This window comes from Tachypleus tridentatus, chromosome 9 (assembly GCF_004210375.1).
Source record: "Tachypleus tridentatus isolate NWPU-2018 chromosome 9, ASM421037v1, whole genome shotgun sequence".
In the NCBI taxonomy this organism is placed as follows: domain Eukaryota; kingdom Metazoa; phylum Arthropoda; class Merostomata; order Xiphosura; family Limulidae; genus Tachypleus; species Tachypleus tridentatus.
The window spans coordinates 5,108,126-5,129,254 of NC_134833.1; the positions used below are offsets into that span (position 1 = coordinate 5,108,126).

A 21,129-nucleotide genomic window follows, 5' to 3' on the forward strand; every position below is an offset into this window, starting at 1 on the left:
GTGACTTTCCGAACACCCTGTAGTTATTAGCGCGACACACACCTGTAGATCACTACTGTGTTATTAATTATTAGTACCAGATACATATGTACATAACTATTACTGTACTAGACATTAACGCCACACACACCGGTAGATCAGTATTACTGGACTAGTTAGCACTACACACATCTGTAGATCAGTATTACTGGACTATATATTAGCAGTGTACACACCTGTAGATCAATGTTACTGTAGTCGTTATTAGCACCACACACACATCTGTGGATCACCATTACTGTACTAGTTATTAGCAACACACACACCTGTAGATCAGTATTACTGGACTAGTTAGCACCACACACACCGGTAGGTCAGTATTACTGAACTAATTATTAGCACTATACACATCTGTAGATCAGTATTACTGGACTAGTTATTAGCACTACACACATCTGTAGATCAGTATTACTGGACTAGTTAGCACTACACACATCTGTAGATCAGTATTACTGAACTAGACATTAACGTCACACACACCGGTAGATTAGTATTACTGGACTAGTTAGCACTACACACATCTGTAGATCACTGTTACTGGACTAGTTATTAGAACTACACACATCTGTAGATCAGTATTAGTGGACTAGTTATTAGCACTACACACACAGGTAGATTAGTATTACTGGACTAGTTAGCACTACACACATCTGTAGATCAGTATTACTGGACTAGTTATAAGCACTACACACACCGGTAGATCAGTATTACTGGACTAGTTGGCACTACACACATCTGTAGATCAGTATTACTGTACTAGACATTAACGTCACACACATCTGTAGATCACTATTACTGGACTAGTTAGCACTACACACATCTGTAGATCAGTATTACTGGACTAGTTAGCACTACACACACCGGTAGATCAGTATTACTGGACTAGTTATTAACACCACACACACCGGTAGATCAGTATTACTGGACTAGTTATTAGCACCACACACATCTGTAGATCAGTATTACTGGGCTAGTTATTAGTACTACACACATCTGTAGATCAGTATTACTGTACTAGTTATTAGCACTACACACACACCTGTGGATCACCATTACTGTACTAGTTATTAGCACTACACACATCTGTAGATCAGTATTACTGGACTAGTTATTAGCACTACACACACCGGTAGATCAGTATTACTGGACTAGTTATTAGCACTACACACATCTGTAGATCAGTATTACTGGACTAGTTATTAGCACTACACACACCGGTAGATCAGTATTACTGGACTAGTTATTAGCACTACACACATCTGTAGATCAGTATTATTAGCACTACACACATCTGTAGATCACTACTACTGTACTACTTATTAGCACCACAAATACCTGTAGATAACTATTACTGTAATATTTATTAACATTGTACACGCATGTATGTAACTATCGATGCAATAGTTATTAGCACTACACACACCTGTAGATCACTAATACTGTATTACTTATTAGCAACACACAGTCAGTGCAAGGCATTAGATAATTTACTCTTTATATTTGTTAATTACACAATACTTTCATTAATATCGAAAACCAGTTAAATATGTTGTTGGCAAATCCATTTATTGGTTCATCAGTTTGTCAGTTGTTCAAGCTGTTGGTTAATCAGTCTGTCAGTTAATTATGGTGGCGGTTAATAAAACTGTCACTTAATTAGGTTATCGGTTAATCAAATTGTCAATTAATTTGGTTGTATCATGACAAACACAATATTTATTTTCCTTGTTACCTGTTCTTGGTATTAATGTCCAAGACATAATGGCAACAAAAACTCCACCTACAGCCCAAAATACGAGTAACCAGCTTAAGTGTCGCCCTCTATTCTTCTTTGAAAGAAACTCACTGTAGTAAGTGAAGACTATCGGTAACGAGCCACCTATGCTAAAGAAATTGAAAATTGTGAAATTACAAGCACAGATACAAATAACATTAGATTAGAAGTCATGTGATTTTTGGCACGCGCAAGCGGCCGCCATTGCCAAGTGTTGAACTTTTAAAGGCCTCCAGTCAAACCTGGAATAAGGAAATACGATCTCACCTCACAACTCTTGGCCGTTTTCCATCTAAACTAAGCCTTTGAATAACTTTGTTATTTGGTTTTAATAAATTTATCAAACTAAGATGATCCAATTCTGTTTTCAACTTAGAAATTAATCCAAAAGTCATTCACAAAACACAGATATCTGATATGAAGAATGAGCCGGTTATTAGCCCTGAGAGAACTCTTAAGATTAAAATCTGTTACTTTTCCTCGATGTTTATTATGTGCAATAGAAAAATACACGTATTTTATACTATTCCTAAAGGATAACAGGTGGCGCATCATGACCTTTTATTGTGGGTTAAAGAAAAATGTTACTTATGTAACTGTACCTTGAACATTCAACATTGTTTAGGTTTAACTGCATCTTGAAAAATCAACACTCGTGACTTGGCTCATCATCACTAAAGTCAATAAATTCACAGTATGATGCTTCCAAGACATCGATATTCAGTCTATTTCCATCAAAGCCTCAAGTCTGGGTAATGCACTCTTCATCTTTTAATCGGTTTGACACCTTGTCGTAGGAGCGACAACAAACGCACTCTCTCCTGGTTGGCATCTGTTCGCATAAACCACACCTACACCTTGCACAAACATACGGAATATGCCATATGTATTATACATTTATGGTAAATATTAAATTCACTATTCAGACTGCTACATCTAGTTTGATTTTATAGACAGAATTATGAGGTATAATTGAAATTCATTTTGTTACGAGTCATAAATACCCGGTACAATGATTGTGGAAGGGCTGAGTATTAATTACCATAGTCGCCAAAGTATAAACAAATTAAACCCAGTCTGTGATACCAATAATTTATAAACACCAGACAGGTTTCCAGATGCTTAAAATTGCACGTGAAATAATACAGACCATATTTGTTGTCATGACTTAGGCTTACCATTCTTCCACTAAAGTTATGACCGACTCGCAACAGGCCTGGGCGCTTTCAGTATCACTCACAGTTCCGCTACTCTCGCTCGTGGAACTGTCCTCATCACTAGAACTTGTCAGATCTGTGTCAAAAGTAACTGTTCTAGGTTCGTTCAGAGTAGGTTCGAATTGATATGGCGCTACTCAACACTGTTCAGAACATAAAGTCAAAATAGACACCGCCTCTGTTTCTCCGTATGCACTGGCCATGTTTATTTACATTCAACGCGTTGGCGTTGGTGATTTGTTTGGCAACTATTACGTCACAGTACTTTTCCTAGCGACAAACATAAAAACTAAAATGTTCGGATCCCCGCTCGGAAAGGACTCTTACTGCACCAAGTTATATGTTTCATTTATTAGCACATCTTTTTTATAAAAAATGTGAACCTGCAAAATTAATCAGTATGAGTAGTTCTTTAATCAATTAATCAGTATTAGTTCTTTAATCCATTAATCAGTATGAATAGTTCTTTAATCAATTATTAAATATGAAGAGTTCTTTAATCAGTATAATCAGTATGAGTAGTTCTTTAATCAGTATAATCAGTATCAGTAGTTCTTTAATCAGCAAAATCAGTATGGGTAGTTCATTAATTAATCAGTATAAGTAGTTCTTTAATTAATTAATCAGTATGAGTAGTTCTTTAATCAATTAATCAGTATGAGTAGTTCTTTAATCAGTATAATCAGTATGACTAGTTCTTTAATCAGAATGATCAGTATGAATAGTTCTTTAATCAGTATGAGTAGTTCTTTAATCAGTATGAGTAGTTCTTTAATCAGTATAATCAGTATAAGTAGAACTTTAATCAATTAATCAGTATGAGTAGATCAATAATCAGTTAATCAGTATGAGTTGTTCTATAATCAATTAACCACTGTGAGCAGTTCTTTAATCAGTATCAGTATGAGTTCTTTAATTAATTAATCATTATGAGTAGTTCTTTAATCAGTATGAGTAGTTCTTTAATCAGTATGAGCAGTTCTTTAATCAGTATAATCAGTATGAGTAGTTCTTTAATCAGTATGAGTAGTTCTGTAATCAATTTATCAGTATGAGTAGTTCTGTAATCAATTTATCAGAATGAGTAGTTCTGTAATCAATTTATCAGTATGAGTAGTTCTTTAATCAGTATGAGTAGTTCCGTAATCAATTTATCAGTATGAGTAGTTCTTTAATCAGTATAATCAGTATGAGTCGTTCTTTAATCAATTAATCGGTATGAGTAGTTCTTTAATTAATTAATTGGAATGAGTAGTTCTTTAATCAGTATAATCAGTATGAGTAGTTCTTTAATTAATTAATCAGTATGATCAGTTCTTTAATCAATATAATCAGTATGAGTAGTTCTTTAATTAATTAATCAGTATGAGTAGATCTTTAATCAGTATAATCAGTATGAGTAGTTCTTTAATCAGTTAATGAGTATGAATAGTTCTTTAATCAGTATAATCAATATGAGTCGCTCTTTAACAATTAATCAGTATGAGTAGTTCTTTAATCAGTATAATCAGTATGAGTAGTTCTTTAATCAATTAATCAGTATGAGCAGTTATTTAATCAATTAATCGGTATGAGTAGTTCTTTAATCAATTAATCGGTATGAGTAGTTCGTTAATCAGTATAATCAGCATGAGTAGTTCTTTAATCAGTATAATCAGTATGAGTAGTTCTTTAATCAGTATAATCAGTATGAGTCGTTCTTTAATCAATTAATCGGTAGAGTAGTTCTTTAATTAATTAATTGGAATGAGTAGTTCTTTAATCAGTATAATCAGTATGAGTAGTTCTTTAATTAATTAATCAGTATGATCAGTTCTTTAATCAATATAATCAGTATGAGTAGTTCTTTAATTAATTAATCAGTATGAGTAGATCTTTATTCAGTATAATCAGTATGAGTAGTTCTTTAATCAGTTAATGAGTATGAATAGTTCTTTAATCAGTATAATCAATATGAGTCGTTCTTTAATCAATTAATCAGTATGAGTAGTTCTTTAATCAATTAATCAGTATGAGTAGTTCTTTAATCAGTATAATCAGTATGAGTAGTTCTTTAATCAATTAATCAGTATGAGCAGTTATTTAATCAATTAATCGGTATGAGTAGTTCTTTAATCAATTAATCGGTATGAGTAGTTCGTTAATCAGTATAATCAGTATGAGTAGTTCTTTAATCAGTATAATCAGTATGAGTAGTTCTTGAATCAGTATAATCAGTATGAGTAGTTCTTTAATCTATTAATCGGTATGAGTAGTTCTTTAATCTATTAATCGGTATGAGTAGTTCTTTAATTAATTAATCAGTATGAGTAGTTCGTTAATCAGTATAATCAGTATGAGTAGTTCTTTAATTAATTAATCGGTATGAGTAGTTATTTAATTATTTAATCAGTATGAGTAGTTCTTTAATCAATTAATCAGTATGAGCAGTTCTTTAATCAATTAATTAGTATAAGCAGTTCTTTAATCAATATAATCAGTATGAGTAGTTCTTTAATTAATTAATCAGTATGAGTAGTTCTTTAATCAATTAATCAGTATGAGTAGTTCTTTAATCAGTATAATCAGTATGAGTAGTTCTTTAATCAGTATAATCAGTATGAGTAGTTCTTTAATCAATTAATCGGTATAAGTAGTTCTTTATTCAATTAATTGGTATGAGTCGTTCTTTAATTAATTAATTAGTATGAGTTGTTCTTTAATCAGTATAATCAGTATGAGTAGTTCTTTAATCAATTAATCGGTATGAGTAGTTCTTTAAACAGTATAATCAAAATGAGTAGTTCTTTAATTAATTAATCAGTATGAGTAGTTATTTAATTAATTAATCAGTATGAGTAGTTATTTAATTAATTAATCAGTATGAGTAGTTCTTTAATCAATTAATCAGTATGAGCAGTTGTTTAATCAATTAATCAGTTTGACCAGGTCTTTAATCAATATAAACAGTATGACTAGTTCTTTAATTAATTAATCAGTATGAGTAGTTGTTTAATCAATTAATCAGAATGAGTAGTTCTTTAATCAGTATAATCAGTATTATTAGTTCTTAAAACAGTATAATCAGTATGAGTAGTTCTTTAATCAGTATAATCAGTATGAGTAGTTCTTTAATCAATTAATCGGTATGAGTCGTTCTTTAATTAATTAATCAGTATGAGTAGTTCTTTATTCAGTATAACCAGTATGAGTAATTTTTTAATCAATTAATCAGTATGAGTAGTTCTTTAATCAGTATAATCAGTATGAGTAGTTCTTTAATCAATTAATCGGTATGAGTCGTTCTTTAATTAATTAATCATTATGAGTAGTTCTTTAATCATCATAATCAGTATGAGCAATTTTTTAATCAATTAATCAGTATGAGTAGTTCTTTAATCAGCATAATCAGTATGAGTAGTTCTTTAATCAGTATAAGTAGTTCTTTAATTACTTAATCAGTATCAGTAGTTCTTTAATCAATTAATCAGAATGAGCAGTTCTTTAATCAATTAACCAGTGTGAGCAGTTCTTTAATCAGTATCAATATGAGTTCTTTAATTAATTAATCAGTATGAGTAGTTCTTTAATCAATTAATCAGTATGAGTAGTTCTTTAATCAGTATAATCAGTATGAGTAGTTCTTTAATCAATTAATTGGTAAGAGTCGTTCTTTAATTAATTAATCAGTATGAGTAATTTTTAATCAATTAATCAGTATGAGTAGTTCTTTAATCAGCATAATCAGTAAGAGTAGTTCTTTAATTAGCATAATCATTATGAGTAGTTCTTTAATCATCATAATCAGTATGAGCAATTTTTTAATCAATTAATCAGTATGAGTAGTTCTTTAATCAGTATAATCAGTATGAGTAGTTCTTGAATCAGTATAAACAGTATGAGTAATTCTTTAATCAATTAATCAGTATGAGTAGTTCTTTAATCAGTATAATCAGGATGAGTAGTTCTTTAATCAATTAAACAGTATGAGTAGTTCGTTAATCAGTATAATCAGTATGAGTAGTTCTTTAATCAATTAATCGGTATGAGTAGTTTATTAATCAATTAATCGGTATGAGTAGTTCTTTAATCAGTATAATCAGTATGAGTAGTTCTTTAATTAATTAATCAGTATGAGTAGATATTTAATTAATTAATCAGTATGAGTCGTTCTTTAATTAATTAATCAGTATGAGTAGTTCTTTAATCAATTAATCGGTATGAGTCGTTCTTTAATCAATTAATCAGTATGAGTAGTTCTTTAATCAGCATAATCAGTAAGAGTAGTTCTTTAATTAGTATAATCATTATGAGTAGTTCTTTAATCATCATAATCAGTATGAGCAATTTTTTAATCAATTAATCAGTATGAGTAGTTCTTTAATCAGCATAATCAGTATGAGTAGTTCTTTAATCAGTATAAGTAGTTCTTTAATTACTTAATCAGTATCAGTAGTTCTTTAATCAATTAATCAGTATGAGCAGTTCTTTAATCAATTAACCAGTGTGAGCAGTTCTTTAATCAGTATCAGTATGAGTTCTTTAATTAATTAATCAGTATGAGTAGTTCTTTAATCAATTAATCAGTATGAGTAGTTCTTTAATCAGTATAATCAGTATGAGTAGTTCTTTAATCAATTAATTGGTAAGAGTCGTTCTTTAATTAATTAATCAGTATGAGTAATTTTTAATCAATTAATCAGTATGAGTAGTTCTTTAATCAGCATAATCAGTAAGAGTAGTTCTTTAATTAGCATAATCATTATGAGTAGTTCTTTAATCATCATAATCAGTATGAGCAATTTTTTAATCAATTAATCAGTATGAGTAGTTCTTTAATCAGCATAATCAGTATGAGTAGTTCTTTAATCAGTATAAGTAGTTCTTTAATTACTTAATCAGTATCAGTAGTTCTTTAATCAATTAATCAGTATGAGCAGTTCTTTAATCAATTAACCAGTGTGAGCAGTTCTTTAATCAGTATCAGTATGAGTTCTTTAATTAATTAATCAGTATGAGTAGTTCTTTAATCAGTATGAGTAGTTCTGTAATCAATTTATCAGTATGAGTAGTTCTTTAATCAGTATGAGTAGTTCCGTAATCAATTTATCAGTATGAGTAGTTCTTTAATCAGTATAATCAGTATGAGTAGTTCTTTAATCTATTAATCGGTATAAATAGTTCTTTAATCAGTATAATCAGCATGAGTAGTTCTTTAATCAATTAATCGGTATAAGTAGTTCTTTAATCAATTAATTGGTATGAGTCGTTCTTTAATTAATTAATTAGTATGAGTTGATCTTTAATCAGTATAATCAGTATGAGTAGTTCTTTAATCAATTAATCGGTATGAGTAGTTCTTTAATCAGTAAAATCAAAATGAGTAGTTCTTTAATTAATTAATAAGTATGAGTAGTTATTTAATTAATTAATCAGTATGAGTAGTTATTTAATTAATTAATCAGTATGAGTAGTTCTTTAATCAATTAATCAGTATGAGCAGTTGTTTAATCAATTAATCAGTTTGATCAGGTCTTTAATCAATATAAACCGTATGAGTAGTTCTTTAATTAATTTATCAGTATGAGAAGTTCTTTAATCAATTAATCAGAATGAGTAGTTCTTTAATCAGTATAATCAATATTATTAGTTCTTTAATCAGTATAATCAGTATGAGTAGTTTTTTAATCAATTAATTACTATGAGTAGTTCTTTAATCAGTATAATCAGTATGAGTAGTTCTTTAATTAATTAATCAGTATGAGTTGTTATTTAATTAATTAATCAGTATGAGTAGTTCTATAATCAGTATAATCAGTATGAGTAGTTCTTTAATTAATTAATTGGTATGAGTAGTTCTTTAATCAGTATAATCAGTATGAGTAGTTGTTTAATCAATATAATCAGTATGGGTAATTCTTTAATCAATAATTCGGTATGAGTAATTCTTTATTCAATTAATCGATATTAATTGTTTAATCAGTATAATCAGTATGAGTAGTTCTTTAATCAGTATAATCAGTATGAGTAGTTTTTTAATCAATTAATCATTATGAGTAGTTCTTTAATCAGTATAATCAGTATGAGTAGTTCTTTAATTAATAATTCAGTATGAGTAGTTATTTAATTAATTAATCAGTATGAGTAGTTCTTTAATCAATTAATCAGTATGAGCAGTTCTTTAATCAATTAATCAGTATGAGTAGTTCTTTAATCAATATAATCAGTATGAGTAGTTCTTTAATTAATTAATCAGTATGAGTAGTTGTTTAATCAATTTATCAGTATGAGTAGTTCTTTAATCAGTATAATCAGTATGAGTAGTTCTTTAATCAATTAATCAGTATGAGCAGTTCTTTAATCAATATAATCAGTATGAGAAGTTCTTTAATTAATTAATCAGTATGAGTAGATCTTTAATCAGTATAATCAGTATGAGTAGTTCTTTAATCAGTTAATGAGTATGAATAGTTCTTTAATCAGTATAATCAATATGAGTCGTTCTTTAATCAATTAATCGGTATGAGTAGTTCTTTAATCAGTATAATCAGTATGAGTAGTTCTTTAATTAGTATAATCAGTATGAGTAGTTCTTTAATCAATTAATCGGTATGAGTAGTTCTTTAATTAATTAATTGGTATGAGTAGTTCTTTAATCAGTATAATCAGTATGAGTAGTTCTTTAATCAATTAATCAGTATGAGCAGTTCTTTCATCAATTAATCAGTATGAGCAGTTCTTTAATCAATATAATCAGTATGAGTAGTTCTTTAATTAATTAATCATAATGAGTAGATCTTTAATCAGTATAATCGGTATGAGCAGTTCTTTAGTCTATTAATCGGTATGAGTAGTTCTTTAATTAATTAATCAGTATGAGTAGTTCGTTAATCAGTATAATCAGTATGGGTAGTTCTTTAATTAATTAATCGGTATGAGTAGTTCTTTAATCAGTATAATCAGTATGAGTAGTTCTTTAATTAATTAATCAGTATGAGTAGTTATTTAATTATTTAATCAGTATGAGTAGTTCTTTAATCAATTAATCAGTATGAGCAGTTCTTTAATCAATTAATTAGTACAAGCAGTTCTTAAATCAATATAATCAGTATGAGTAGTTCTTTAATTAATTAATCAATATGAGTAGTTCTTTAATCAATTAATCAGTATGAGTAGTTCTTTAATCAGTATAATCAGTATGAGTAGTTCTTTAATCAGTATAATCAGTATGAGCAGTTCTTTAATCAATATAATCAGTATGAGTAGTTCTTTAATCAGTATAATCAGTATGAGTAGTTCTTTAATCAGTATAACCAGTATGAGTAGTTCTTGAATCAGTATAATCAGTATGAGTAGTTCTTTAATCAGTTAATCAGTATAGGAAATTCTTTAATCAGTATAATCAGTATGAGTAGTTCTTTAATTAATTAATCAGTATGAGTAGTTATTTAATTAATTAATCAGTATGAGTAGTTGTTTAATCAATTAATCAGTATGAGTAGTTCTTTAATCAATTAATCAGTATGAGCAGATCTTTAATCAAAATAATCAGTGTGAGTAGTTCTTTAATTAATTAATCAGTATGAGTAGTTCTTTAATCAATTAATCAGTATGAGTAGTTCATTAATCAGTATAATCAGTATGAGTAGTTCTTTAATCAGTATAATCAGTATGAGTAGTTCTTTAATTAATATAATCAGTATGAGTAGTTCTTTAATTAATTAATCAGTATGAGTAGTTATTTAATTAATTAATCAGTATGAGTAGTTCTTTAATCAATTAATCAGTATGAGCAGTTCTTTAATCAATATAATCAGTATGAGTAGTTCTTTAATTAATTAATCAGTATGGGTAGTTCTTTAATCAATTAATCAGTATGAGTAGTTCTTTAATCAGTATAATCAGTATGAGTAGTTCTTTAATCAGTATAAGTAGTTCTTTAATTACTTAACCAGTATCAGTAGTTCTTTAATCAATTAATCAGTATGAGCAGTTCTTTAATCAATTAACCAGTGTGAGCAGTTCTTTAATCAGTATCAGTATGAGTTCTTTAATTAATTAATCAGTATGAGTAGTTCTTTAATCAATTAATCAGTATGAGTAGTTCTTTAATCAGTATAATCAGTATGAGTAGTTCTTTAATCAATTAATTGGTATCAGTCGTTCTTTAATTAATTAATCAGTATGAGTAATTTTTTAATCAATTAATCAGTATGAGTAGTTCTTTAATCAGCATAATCAGTAAGAGTAGTTCTTTAATTAGCATAATCATTATGAGTAGTTCTTTAATCATCATAATCAGTATGAGCAATTTTTTAATCAATTAATCAGTATGAGTAGTTCTTTAATCAGCATAATCAGTATGAGTAGTTCTTTAATCAGTATAAGTAGTTCTTTAATTACTTAATCAGTATCAGTAGATCTTTAATCAATTAATCAGTATGAGCAGTTCTTTAATCAATTAACCAGTGTGAGAAGTTCTTTAATCAGTATCAGTATGAGTTCTTTAATTAATTAATCAGTATGAGTAGTTCTTTAATCAGTATGAGTAGTTCTGTAATCAATTTATCAGTATGAGTAGTTCTTTAATCAGTATGAGTAGTTCTGTAATCAATTTATCAGTATGAGTAGTTCCGTAATCAATTTATCAGTATGAGTAGTTCTTTAATCAGTATAATCAGTATTAGTAGTTCTTTAATCTATTAATCGGTATAAATAGTTCTTTAATCAGTATAATCAGCATGAGTAGTTCTTTAATCAATTAATCGGTATAAGTAGTTCTTTAATCAATTAATTGGTATGAGTCGTTCGTTAATTAATTAATTAGTATGAGTTGTTCTTTAATTAGTATAATCAGTATGAGTAGTTCTTTAATCAATTAATCGGTATGAGTAGTTCTTTAATTAATTAATTGGTATGAGTAGTTCTTTAATCAGTATAATCAGTATGAGTAGTTCTTTAATCAATTAATCAGTATGAGCAGTTCTTTCATCAATTAATCAGTATGAGCAGTTCTTTAATCAATATAATCAGTATGAGTAGTTCTTTAATTAATTAATCATAATGAAAAGATCTTTAATCAGTATATTCGGTATGAGTAGTTCTTTAATCTATTAATCGGTATGAGTAGTTCTTTAATTAATTAATCAGTATGAGTAGTTCGTTAATCAGTATAATCAGTATGGGTAGTTCTTTAATTAATTAATCGGTATGAGTAGTTCTTTAATCAGTATAATCAGTATGAGTAGTAATTTAAGTAATTAATCAGTATGAGTAGTTCTTTAATCAATTAATCAGTATGAGCAGTTCTTTAATCAATTAATCAGTATGAGTAGTTCTTTAATCAGTATGAGTAGTTCTTTAATTAATTAATCAGTATGAGTAGTTGTTTAATCAATTTATCAGTATGAGTAGTTCTTTAATCAGTATAATCAGTATGAGTAGTTCTTTAATCAATTAATCAGTATGAGCAGTTCTTTAATCAATATAATCAGTATGAGAAGTTCTTTAATTAATTAATCAGTATGAGTAGATCTTTAATCAGTATAATCAGTATGAGTAGTTCTTTAATCAATTAATCGGTATGAGTAGTTCTTTAATTAATTAATTGGTATGAGTAGTTCTTTAATCAATTAATCGGTATGAGTAGTTCTTTAATCAGTATAATCAGTATGAGTAGTTCTTTAATCAATTAATCAGTATGAGCAGTTCTTTAATCAATTAATCGGTATGAGTAGTTCGTTAATCAGTATAATCAGAATGAGTCGTTCTTTAATCTATTAATCGGTATGAGTAGTTCTTTAATTAATTAATTGGAATGAGTAGTTCTTTAATCAGTATAACCAGGATGAGTCGTTCTTTAATCAATTAATCGGTATGAGTAGTTCTTTAATCAGTATAATCAGTATGAGTAGTTCTTTAATTAGTATAATCAGTATGAGTAGTTCTTTAATCAATTAATCGGTATGAGTAGTTCTTTAATTAATTAATTGGTATGAGTTCTTTAATCAGTATAATCAGTATGAGTAGTTCTTTAATCGATTAATCAGTATGAGCAGTTCTTTAATCAATTAATCAGTATGAGCAGTTCTTTAATCAATATAATCAGTATGAGTAGTTCTTTAATTAATTAATCAGTATGAGTAGATCTTTAATCAGTATAATCAGTATGAGTAGTTCTTTAATCAGTATAATCAATATGAGTCGTTCTTTAATCAATTAATCGGTATGAGTAGTTCTTTAATCAATATAATCAGTATGAGTAGTTCTTTAATTAATTAATCAGTATGAGTAGATCTTTAATCAGTATAATTAGTATGAGTAGTTCTTTAATCAGTTAATGAGTATGAGTAGTTCTATAATCAGTATAATCAATATGAGTCGTTCTTTAATCAATTAATCAGTATGAGTAGTTCTTTAATCAGTATAATCAGTATGAGTAGTTCTTTAATTAATTAATCAGTATGAGTAGTTATTTAATTAATTAATCAGTATGAGTCGTTCTTTAATTAATTAATCAGTATGAGTAGTTCTTTAATTAGTATAATCAGTATGAGTAGTTCTTTAATCAATTAATCAGTATGAGTAGTTCTTTAATCAGCATAATCAGTATGAGTCATTCTTTAATCAATTAATCAGTATGAGTAGTTCTTTAATCAATTAATTGGTATGAGTCGTTCTTTAATTAATTAATCAGTATGAGTAGTTCTTTAATTAGTATAATCAGTATGAGTAGTTTTTAATCAATTAATCACTATGAGTAGTTCTTGAATCAGTATAGTCAGTATGAGTAATTCTTTAATCAATTAATCACTATGAGTAGTTCTTGAATCAGTATAGTCAGTATGAGTAATTCTTTAATCAATTAATCGGTATGAGTAGTTCTTTAATCAGTATAATCAGTATGAGTAGTTCTTTAATCAATTAATCGGTATGAGTAGTTCTTTAATCAGTATAATCAGTATGAGTAGTTCTTTAATCAATTAATCGGTATGAGTAGTTCTTTAATCAATTAATCGGTATGAGTAGTTCTTTAATAATTAATTTTTATGAGTAGTTCTTTAATCAGTATAATCAGTATGAGTAGTGCTTTAATCAATTAATTGGTATGAGTCGTTCTTTTATTAATTAATCAGTATGAGGAGATCTTTAATCAGTATTGATTCAGTATGAGTAGTTCTTTTAAATGGAAAGTTTTCTTTTTTCTGTAAAATTCACCTTTTCCAATTTCCTATCTCATCCGTGTATTTGTGAAACTGATAATGACACTCTGTGATAGCATAAAAAATGAATGTACACAGAAACTGTATCTGTGGACAATGTATGTTTTGTCTTTGTATATTTTTATTAAAATGTCGTGAATAATTATTAGTCTAGTACTTATTATTGTCCGGATTTTAAACCAAAAGTTGTTATGCTGACATGTGTAGGTGAAATTCTTTCCGAAAAATACTCGCACGTCCTCTGAAACTGGGTATAAACATTCACGCCAATTCTTTTCGCCACCGGGAGATGTCGCTTATTGTTCTCTCTGAAACTGGGTATAAACATTCACGCCAATTCTTGTCGCCATCAGGAGATGTCGCTTATTGTTCTCTCTGAAACTGGGTTATTACATTCATGCCAGTTCTTGTCGCCACCGGGAGATGTCGCTTTTTGTTCTCTCTGAAACTGGGTTTTAACATTCACGCCAGTTCTTGTCGCCACCGTGTCCACGGAGATGTCGCTTATTGTAACTTAATATATTATAGGCAATTTTTCCTCACTTAACTTGTGGAATGTCACACCTTCCGCTTTCGACCCTTAGTTACAGCATGTGTAACAGTCAGTGGCACAGCACTGTGTTCCCTTCGTTCGCTCGGGTTGTGACGTAGACGGACGACTGTCGCTCTGAGCCATTTTATTGTCTGCAATGTCAAAATTCAACACAAAGTAATGGCGGCCGCATGCGCACATGCCTTTGAATTATAAAGAGTAGTAAACGGTCAGTTTAGTGTTAGTTATGGTTTCAATTATCATCGAAATATTTTAGAAGGTTTCGCAAACTGCACTTTTAAAATAAAACAGCAATAAGAAATGAAAAGAGCTCCAAATTTTTATAGTAAGTTAAACAAATGAAAGTGTGAATTTTCTATTATTACACACCAGTTTCTACAATAAATAAATTAAAAAGCGTTGTTTGAGTAGAACATTTGACAGGGTGGACATAACTGATTCTCAAACCTACAATTAGAAGTTCCATAACAGTCGCTACCAGACAGGAATTTAAGATAGATATCGGGGTAACGTTAATGCAAGAGACAAACGAGTATTTTTTATTGTTAAAATAATATATTACATTCTATTGCTAAAATAATACAATGTTACCACACTGACAGAAACTGTATTTCATTAGAAATATTACAAACTCTGTGTTAGAAAGTAGTATTGAATAAGTCAGTAACTGTCCATAGGAGATAATCATGTGAGCACACCGTATGTATTATTAAATACATTTTTACTGAGACAGTTTGGAAATGATAATACAGTTATAGCTTGATGGATAAGACTTTGAACAGTTATGAGCTGAATTAAAACTTCCTTTAAGAGTTACAGTACTTCTTTCATAGGGTGACCAGATTTCTAAGACCGGGACACACACAACTTTAAAACTGGGAAACCCCTCTATTACACTGCACAACAATTTTTTTGAAGTTTTTGCTGATTGTGACAGGTATCTGGTGGGTATGCACAAATATAGTTCTGGTTTTGCTTCATCACGTAGGAACTTTGAGAAATAGACAGTTAACTGTTTACCGGCAATAACGTATTTAATTGTGTTTATGTTTCTAATACGCTATTAAGTTTAACATAATTAAAAGTGTTTTGTTCCTGATTTGTTTTCAATGTCTGGTGCACCACGTTGCAGTGTCCAACAGTAATTAGCAAGCATTGACGGATTCCAGTTGCCCTGATATCGTTTTTCCATTGTAGCAATTCAAGTGTGAGTGGAAGAAATGAATCTTGAGTGACATGTTGCACTTCATTGTTTTGTATGCTTTGATAAGTTTGTCTACCAGCTGAATGTAATGCGGGGCTCTGTAATTGCCAAGAAAATTGTCAACAACGTCTTTGAAGGCTTTCCAGACAATCTTTTCCGGCCCAACTAACAGATCTTCGAACCGCTTGTCACTCATAACGTGTCTGATCTGAGGGCCAACAAAAATGCCTTCTTTGATCTTGGCCTCAGTTATTCTTGGGAACATCTGTTTTAAATAACGAAAACCTTCGTCTTCTTTGTTTATTGCTTTCACGAAATTCTTCATAAGTCACAATTTTATGTAAAGAGGAGGCAAAAAAATCTTTGCCGTGTCGACAAGCGATTCATGCGACACATTTTTCTGTCCTGGAACTAACTTTTTACGGAGTGGCCAGCTCTGTCTAGAATAATGTGACTCTTTGGCACGACTGTCTCATTCACAGATGAAACAACAGTACTTTGTATAGTCAAGCTGCAGTCCCAGTAACAGAGAAACGACTTTCAGATCTCCACAGATATTCCAGTTGTACTTGCTGTACTGGATGTGTTTCAGCAACATTTCCATGTTCTCGTAGGTTTATTTCATGTGTGCTGCATAGCCAACAGGTATTGAAGGGTGAACGTTGTCATTGTGTAACAGAACAACTTTGAGACTTAACATTGATGAATCAATAAAGAGATGCCACTCTAGCAGGTCATGGTCACAACCCAAAGCATAGAACAATCCTTCGATGTCAACACAGAAACTGAGACTGTCAACTTGTGTAAATAATTTGGTTATATTATCTCGGTGGCTTTGAAAAACAGAAATTTTCGTACCTGGTGACAGCAAACACCATTCCTGCAGTCTCGAACCCAGTAATTCGGCTTTTGCTTTTGACAGACCCAAATCTCTGACCAGATCGTTTAATACTGACTGTGTTATGAGATGTGGATCACCTGAGGAGCACGGTTCAAAATCTGGATCAATCAGTTCCCTGCATTGTAGTTTCTTCATCTGGTTCGTCTAAGGTCCATTCCTCTGGTGGTTTCGGAATTTGAAACTGTCGTCATGTGATACGGGTCTCATTGCTGAAGGCAGATTAGGTATTCAGTTGACTTCTTGTTTTGGCAGAGAAACCAGACACATTAGTCAAACAGAAGTAACAGCCCGTCACATGTTCTTTCTGTTCTCGTCATATCATGGAGACAGTAAACGGCATTGTTTTTCAAGTGCCTCTGAGCCAAGCTCTCAGACAGACAGCACATGTTGTACAACAAAAGTGAGGTGCCCATTCCTGGTCTTGATCACCAATTTTACAGCCAAAGTACAGATGATATGCTTTCTTCACAAGAGAAGTCTTTGAGCGTCTCTGATGAACAAGCGTGTACTCGCCACAAATATAGCAGACTGTATCGCGGCTGTTACGACATTGGCAAGACATACTGACCGACACCAATAGTTCTGTAAAACGTCTATAACATCTAACTTACTTATTACAGTGCTACTGAAGCAATGCTATATTTTAAAACAATACGTACACACTATAAAGTCTATATTAATCCAATGAGCAACATCTGTGAATGCAAGTCACTTTTATAGCCTGCTAAGACAGTGTCAAGCTGGCTCAAGCCTGCCCAGGCATGCCCGGGCTGCGTACTTCCACAGAACAGCTTCCAACCTGGCCTGATTTCATGCCTGGACATGCCCAGACTGCACAAAACATTGTTTATAGGTCTCTTACAGAAACGAAAATTTTTGGACACAAACATAAGAAAAAAATGATAAAATTGAAGATTTCGATGAAACGGTAAGAGATGGGCAAATTTGGATGTTATTTTCGTGATCAGCAGCCAAAAATCGATAAGGAACACCCAACAGTGTTCAAGAAGCAAAAACTTTGTTGTGCAGTGTTATTTATTATAGACACACGATGTTCTGCTTGAAAATCGAACATCGTCTACGAACAGCACCTGTCATTTGCACAAACGAGTTCTCTTTATTTTAATGGTTACGTCGTCAGCTGCAGTCTACCTTGTAGCCAACTTCGAAGGAAACAAAACAGGCTACGTTGAGTCATTTCGATCTGTTGATAATTTAAAGTTTAAAAATTTATACTTTCTGATTTAGTCTGGAATATATTTGTTCTTGATTGTAGTAACAAAACAAGTTATATATATTTTAATTTTTGAACTTATTTACTGATTATAAGTGTTATCTTGTTACAGACTACAGCTCTTACGACGTATAGATCATTGATATGATCATTTATAGCCACTCTCCTAAACGAAGCCCATTTTATCAACAACTCTCTTTAATTAAACCCATTTTACCAACCACTCTCTTTAATTAAACCCAGTTCACCCACCACTCTCCTAAACGAAGCCCATTTTACCAACCACTCTCTTTAATTAAACCCAGCTAACCCACCACTCTCCTAAAGGAAGCCCATTTTACCAACCACTCTCTTTAATTAAACCCAGTTTACCCACCACTCTCTTTAATTAAACCTAGCTTACCCACCATTCTCTTTAATTAAACCTAGCTTACCCACCATTCTCTTTAATTAAACCTAGCTTACCCACCATTCTCTGTTAATTAAACCCACCTTACCCACCACTCTCTTTAATTAAACCCAGTTTACCCACCACTCTCTTTAATTAAACCTAGCTTACCCACCATTCTCTTTAATTAAACCTAGCTTACCCACCATTTTCTTTAATTAAACCTAGCCTACCCACCATTCTCTTTAATTAAACCCAGCTTACCCACCATTCTCTTTAATTAAACTCAGCTTACCCACCACTCTCTTTAATTAAACCCAGCTTACCCACCACTCTCTTTAATTAAATCCAGGTAACCCACCACTCTCTTTAATTAAACCCAGTTAACCCACCATTCTCTTTAATTAAACCCAGTTTACCCACAATTCTCTTTAATTAAACCCAGCTTACCCACCACTCTCTTTAATTAAACCCAGCTTACCCATCACTCTCTTTAATTAAATCTAGGTAACCCACCACTCTCTTTAATTAAACCCAGTTAACCCACCACTCTCTTTAATTAAACCTAGTTTATCACCATATTTTTTAATTAGGTCTAATTCACCATCTCTCCCTCTGTACTTCTAAACTAAGTGTAATTTACAGATCTCTTCTAATCTCAGCCTAATTTCCTATAGAAGACAACGTAAAATTAATGCTGTGTTGGATATTTTGCACATTGGATGCTAAAGTAAAAAACGTCTATAAAGCTTTTTTAAATTTCTGGCAAAATATTTAAACTTGATTTTATATTTTATTGTTTTCAGATAATTCCAAAGATTCATGTATTGCTCAAATATTGCCAGGTAAAAGTATATTATGTTTTTTTAAACTTTGTCTCAGAATACAAACATTTTCTTTTCAGTAGGACATTCACGTACACTTGCTATTTAGAAAAACTTACCCAATGCCACTGCAAAGCCGTGTCACCATGAAAAGACCATAGGTGGGCATAAACGCCGTGATTATAGAAAACACTGCATTTGTGGTGAGCGATGATAACAAAGTTCGTCGACGTCCGATCTTATCTGCCAAACTGCCCCAAACCAAGCCTCCAATCATCATTCCAACAAACGAAATACCACCTACAAAATCATTTACGAGTTAGATATTAACCTGCTAATCTATCTGAACCAGGAGTAAAATTCTCCTGGAACTCACAATTTCATCCTTTGATCTTCTGAGCCCTACTGAGATCATTACGAGTTGAATCTGATGTTTGACATTATACTACTAATCTATCTGAATCATATAAGAATAATTATGAATTAGATTTAGGGTTAATTATTTTAGCCCACCCCCAGTGGCTCATCGGTACGTCTGGGAACTTAATTCGCTAAAATCCGAATTTCGATACCCGTGGTGGGCCAGAGCACAGATAGCCCACTGTGAAGCTTTGTGCTTAACTCAACAAACAACAGCAACAATAATTATTTTATGTAAAGTTTCGTAATATTATTGTAATATATCCCTCTGGTGGTAATAATGAGTATTGTATTTTTGGAAACTAATTGTTTTATTATGGTGCATTGAGAAACTTGTAAATGATGTTTAAAACTGATATTACAGATTATGAAAACTACTGTAGTTCTATAACAACAATACAATTACAATGGTTATTTTTAGAGATAAATGTAGTTCTAGTGATTATTATGTGTGGGTATGTAATATAATATATAAACACTTTAAATTAGCAGGCCTATTTTTTACGGCTGTTGGTTTACGTGGTTGACTAAATTAGATAAGCTATCGTATCGGTTTTCTCTGGGTTAAAAAGAAAAGGCGAAATGGCTCATTAAACAATGATATTTAAGCGGAATGCATTTTAGGAAGTCTTTTTTATATTGATATTAGCACTATCGCTTAGCAGCCAACACAAGTTGTTTGAAAGTTAAATTGTGAAGAACAATCAGAAGTTATGGATAAAGATGATTAGATGTGAAATATTATCTCACGCAAACTTTGATTTCGAATAATTTAGACTGGGCCCGGCATGGCCAAGCGTGTTAAGGCGTGCCACTCGCAATCTGAGGGTCGCGGGTTCGCATCCCCGTCGCACCAAACATGCTCGCCCTTTCAGCCGTGGGGTCGTTATAAGTGACGGTCAATCCCACTATTCGTTGGTAAAAGAGTAGCCCAAGAGTTGGAGGTGGGTGGTGATGACTAGCTGCCTGCCCTCTAGTCTTACACTGCTAAATTAGGGACGGCTAGCACAGATAGCCCTCGAGTAGCTTTGTGCGGAATTCAACAAAAACAAAACAAACAATTTAGACTGAGCGCGAGAAGCTACTGTTGGATTTACAATCGTTTTCATTGTTGTGAAGTAGCGGTAATATTTCTAATTTCGTATTAGGGATACTTTAAGGATTTCCTTGAACGTTATTTTAAAGGAAAATATTGTCTTTCTTCTCTGCAATTCCATATTTCGGTTTATATATCTCAGAACGGCTGGTATGGGTATTGACACTTTTATTGATAAGGAGAGAACAACGTTAATACCCATACCAGCCGTTCTGAGATATATTTTTATTTCAAGTGGGTTTCTCGTCATCAAGTATATATAGGTTTGATAACATACA

At 31.1% G+C, this 21,129-nt stretch overlaps 1 protein-coding gene across 1 annotated transcript; it reads right to left on the reverse strand.

The window, feature by feature from the left end:
• Positions 1-1,700: 1,700 nt before the first annotated feature.
• On the reverse strand, positions 1,701-19,613 carry LOC143226973 (synaptic vesicle glycoprotein 2A-like). The gene is made up of 2 exons (XM_076458522.1): positions 19,455-19,613; positions 1,701-1,923 (listed from the first exon to the last, which is right to left on the reverse strand). The coding sequence occupies exons 1-2, from the start codon at positions 19,610-19,612 to the stop codon at positions 1,701-1,703; spliced, it is 381 nt and encodes a 126-aa protein (XP_076314637.1). The 5' UTR covers position 19,613.
• Between the last annotated feature and the right edge of the window lie 1,516 nt (positions 19,614-21,129).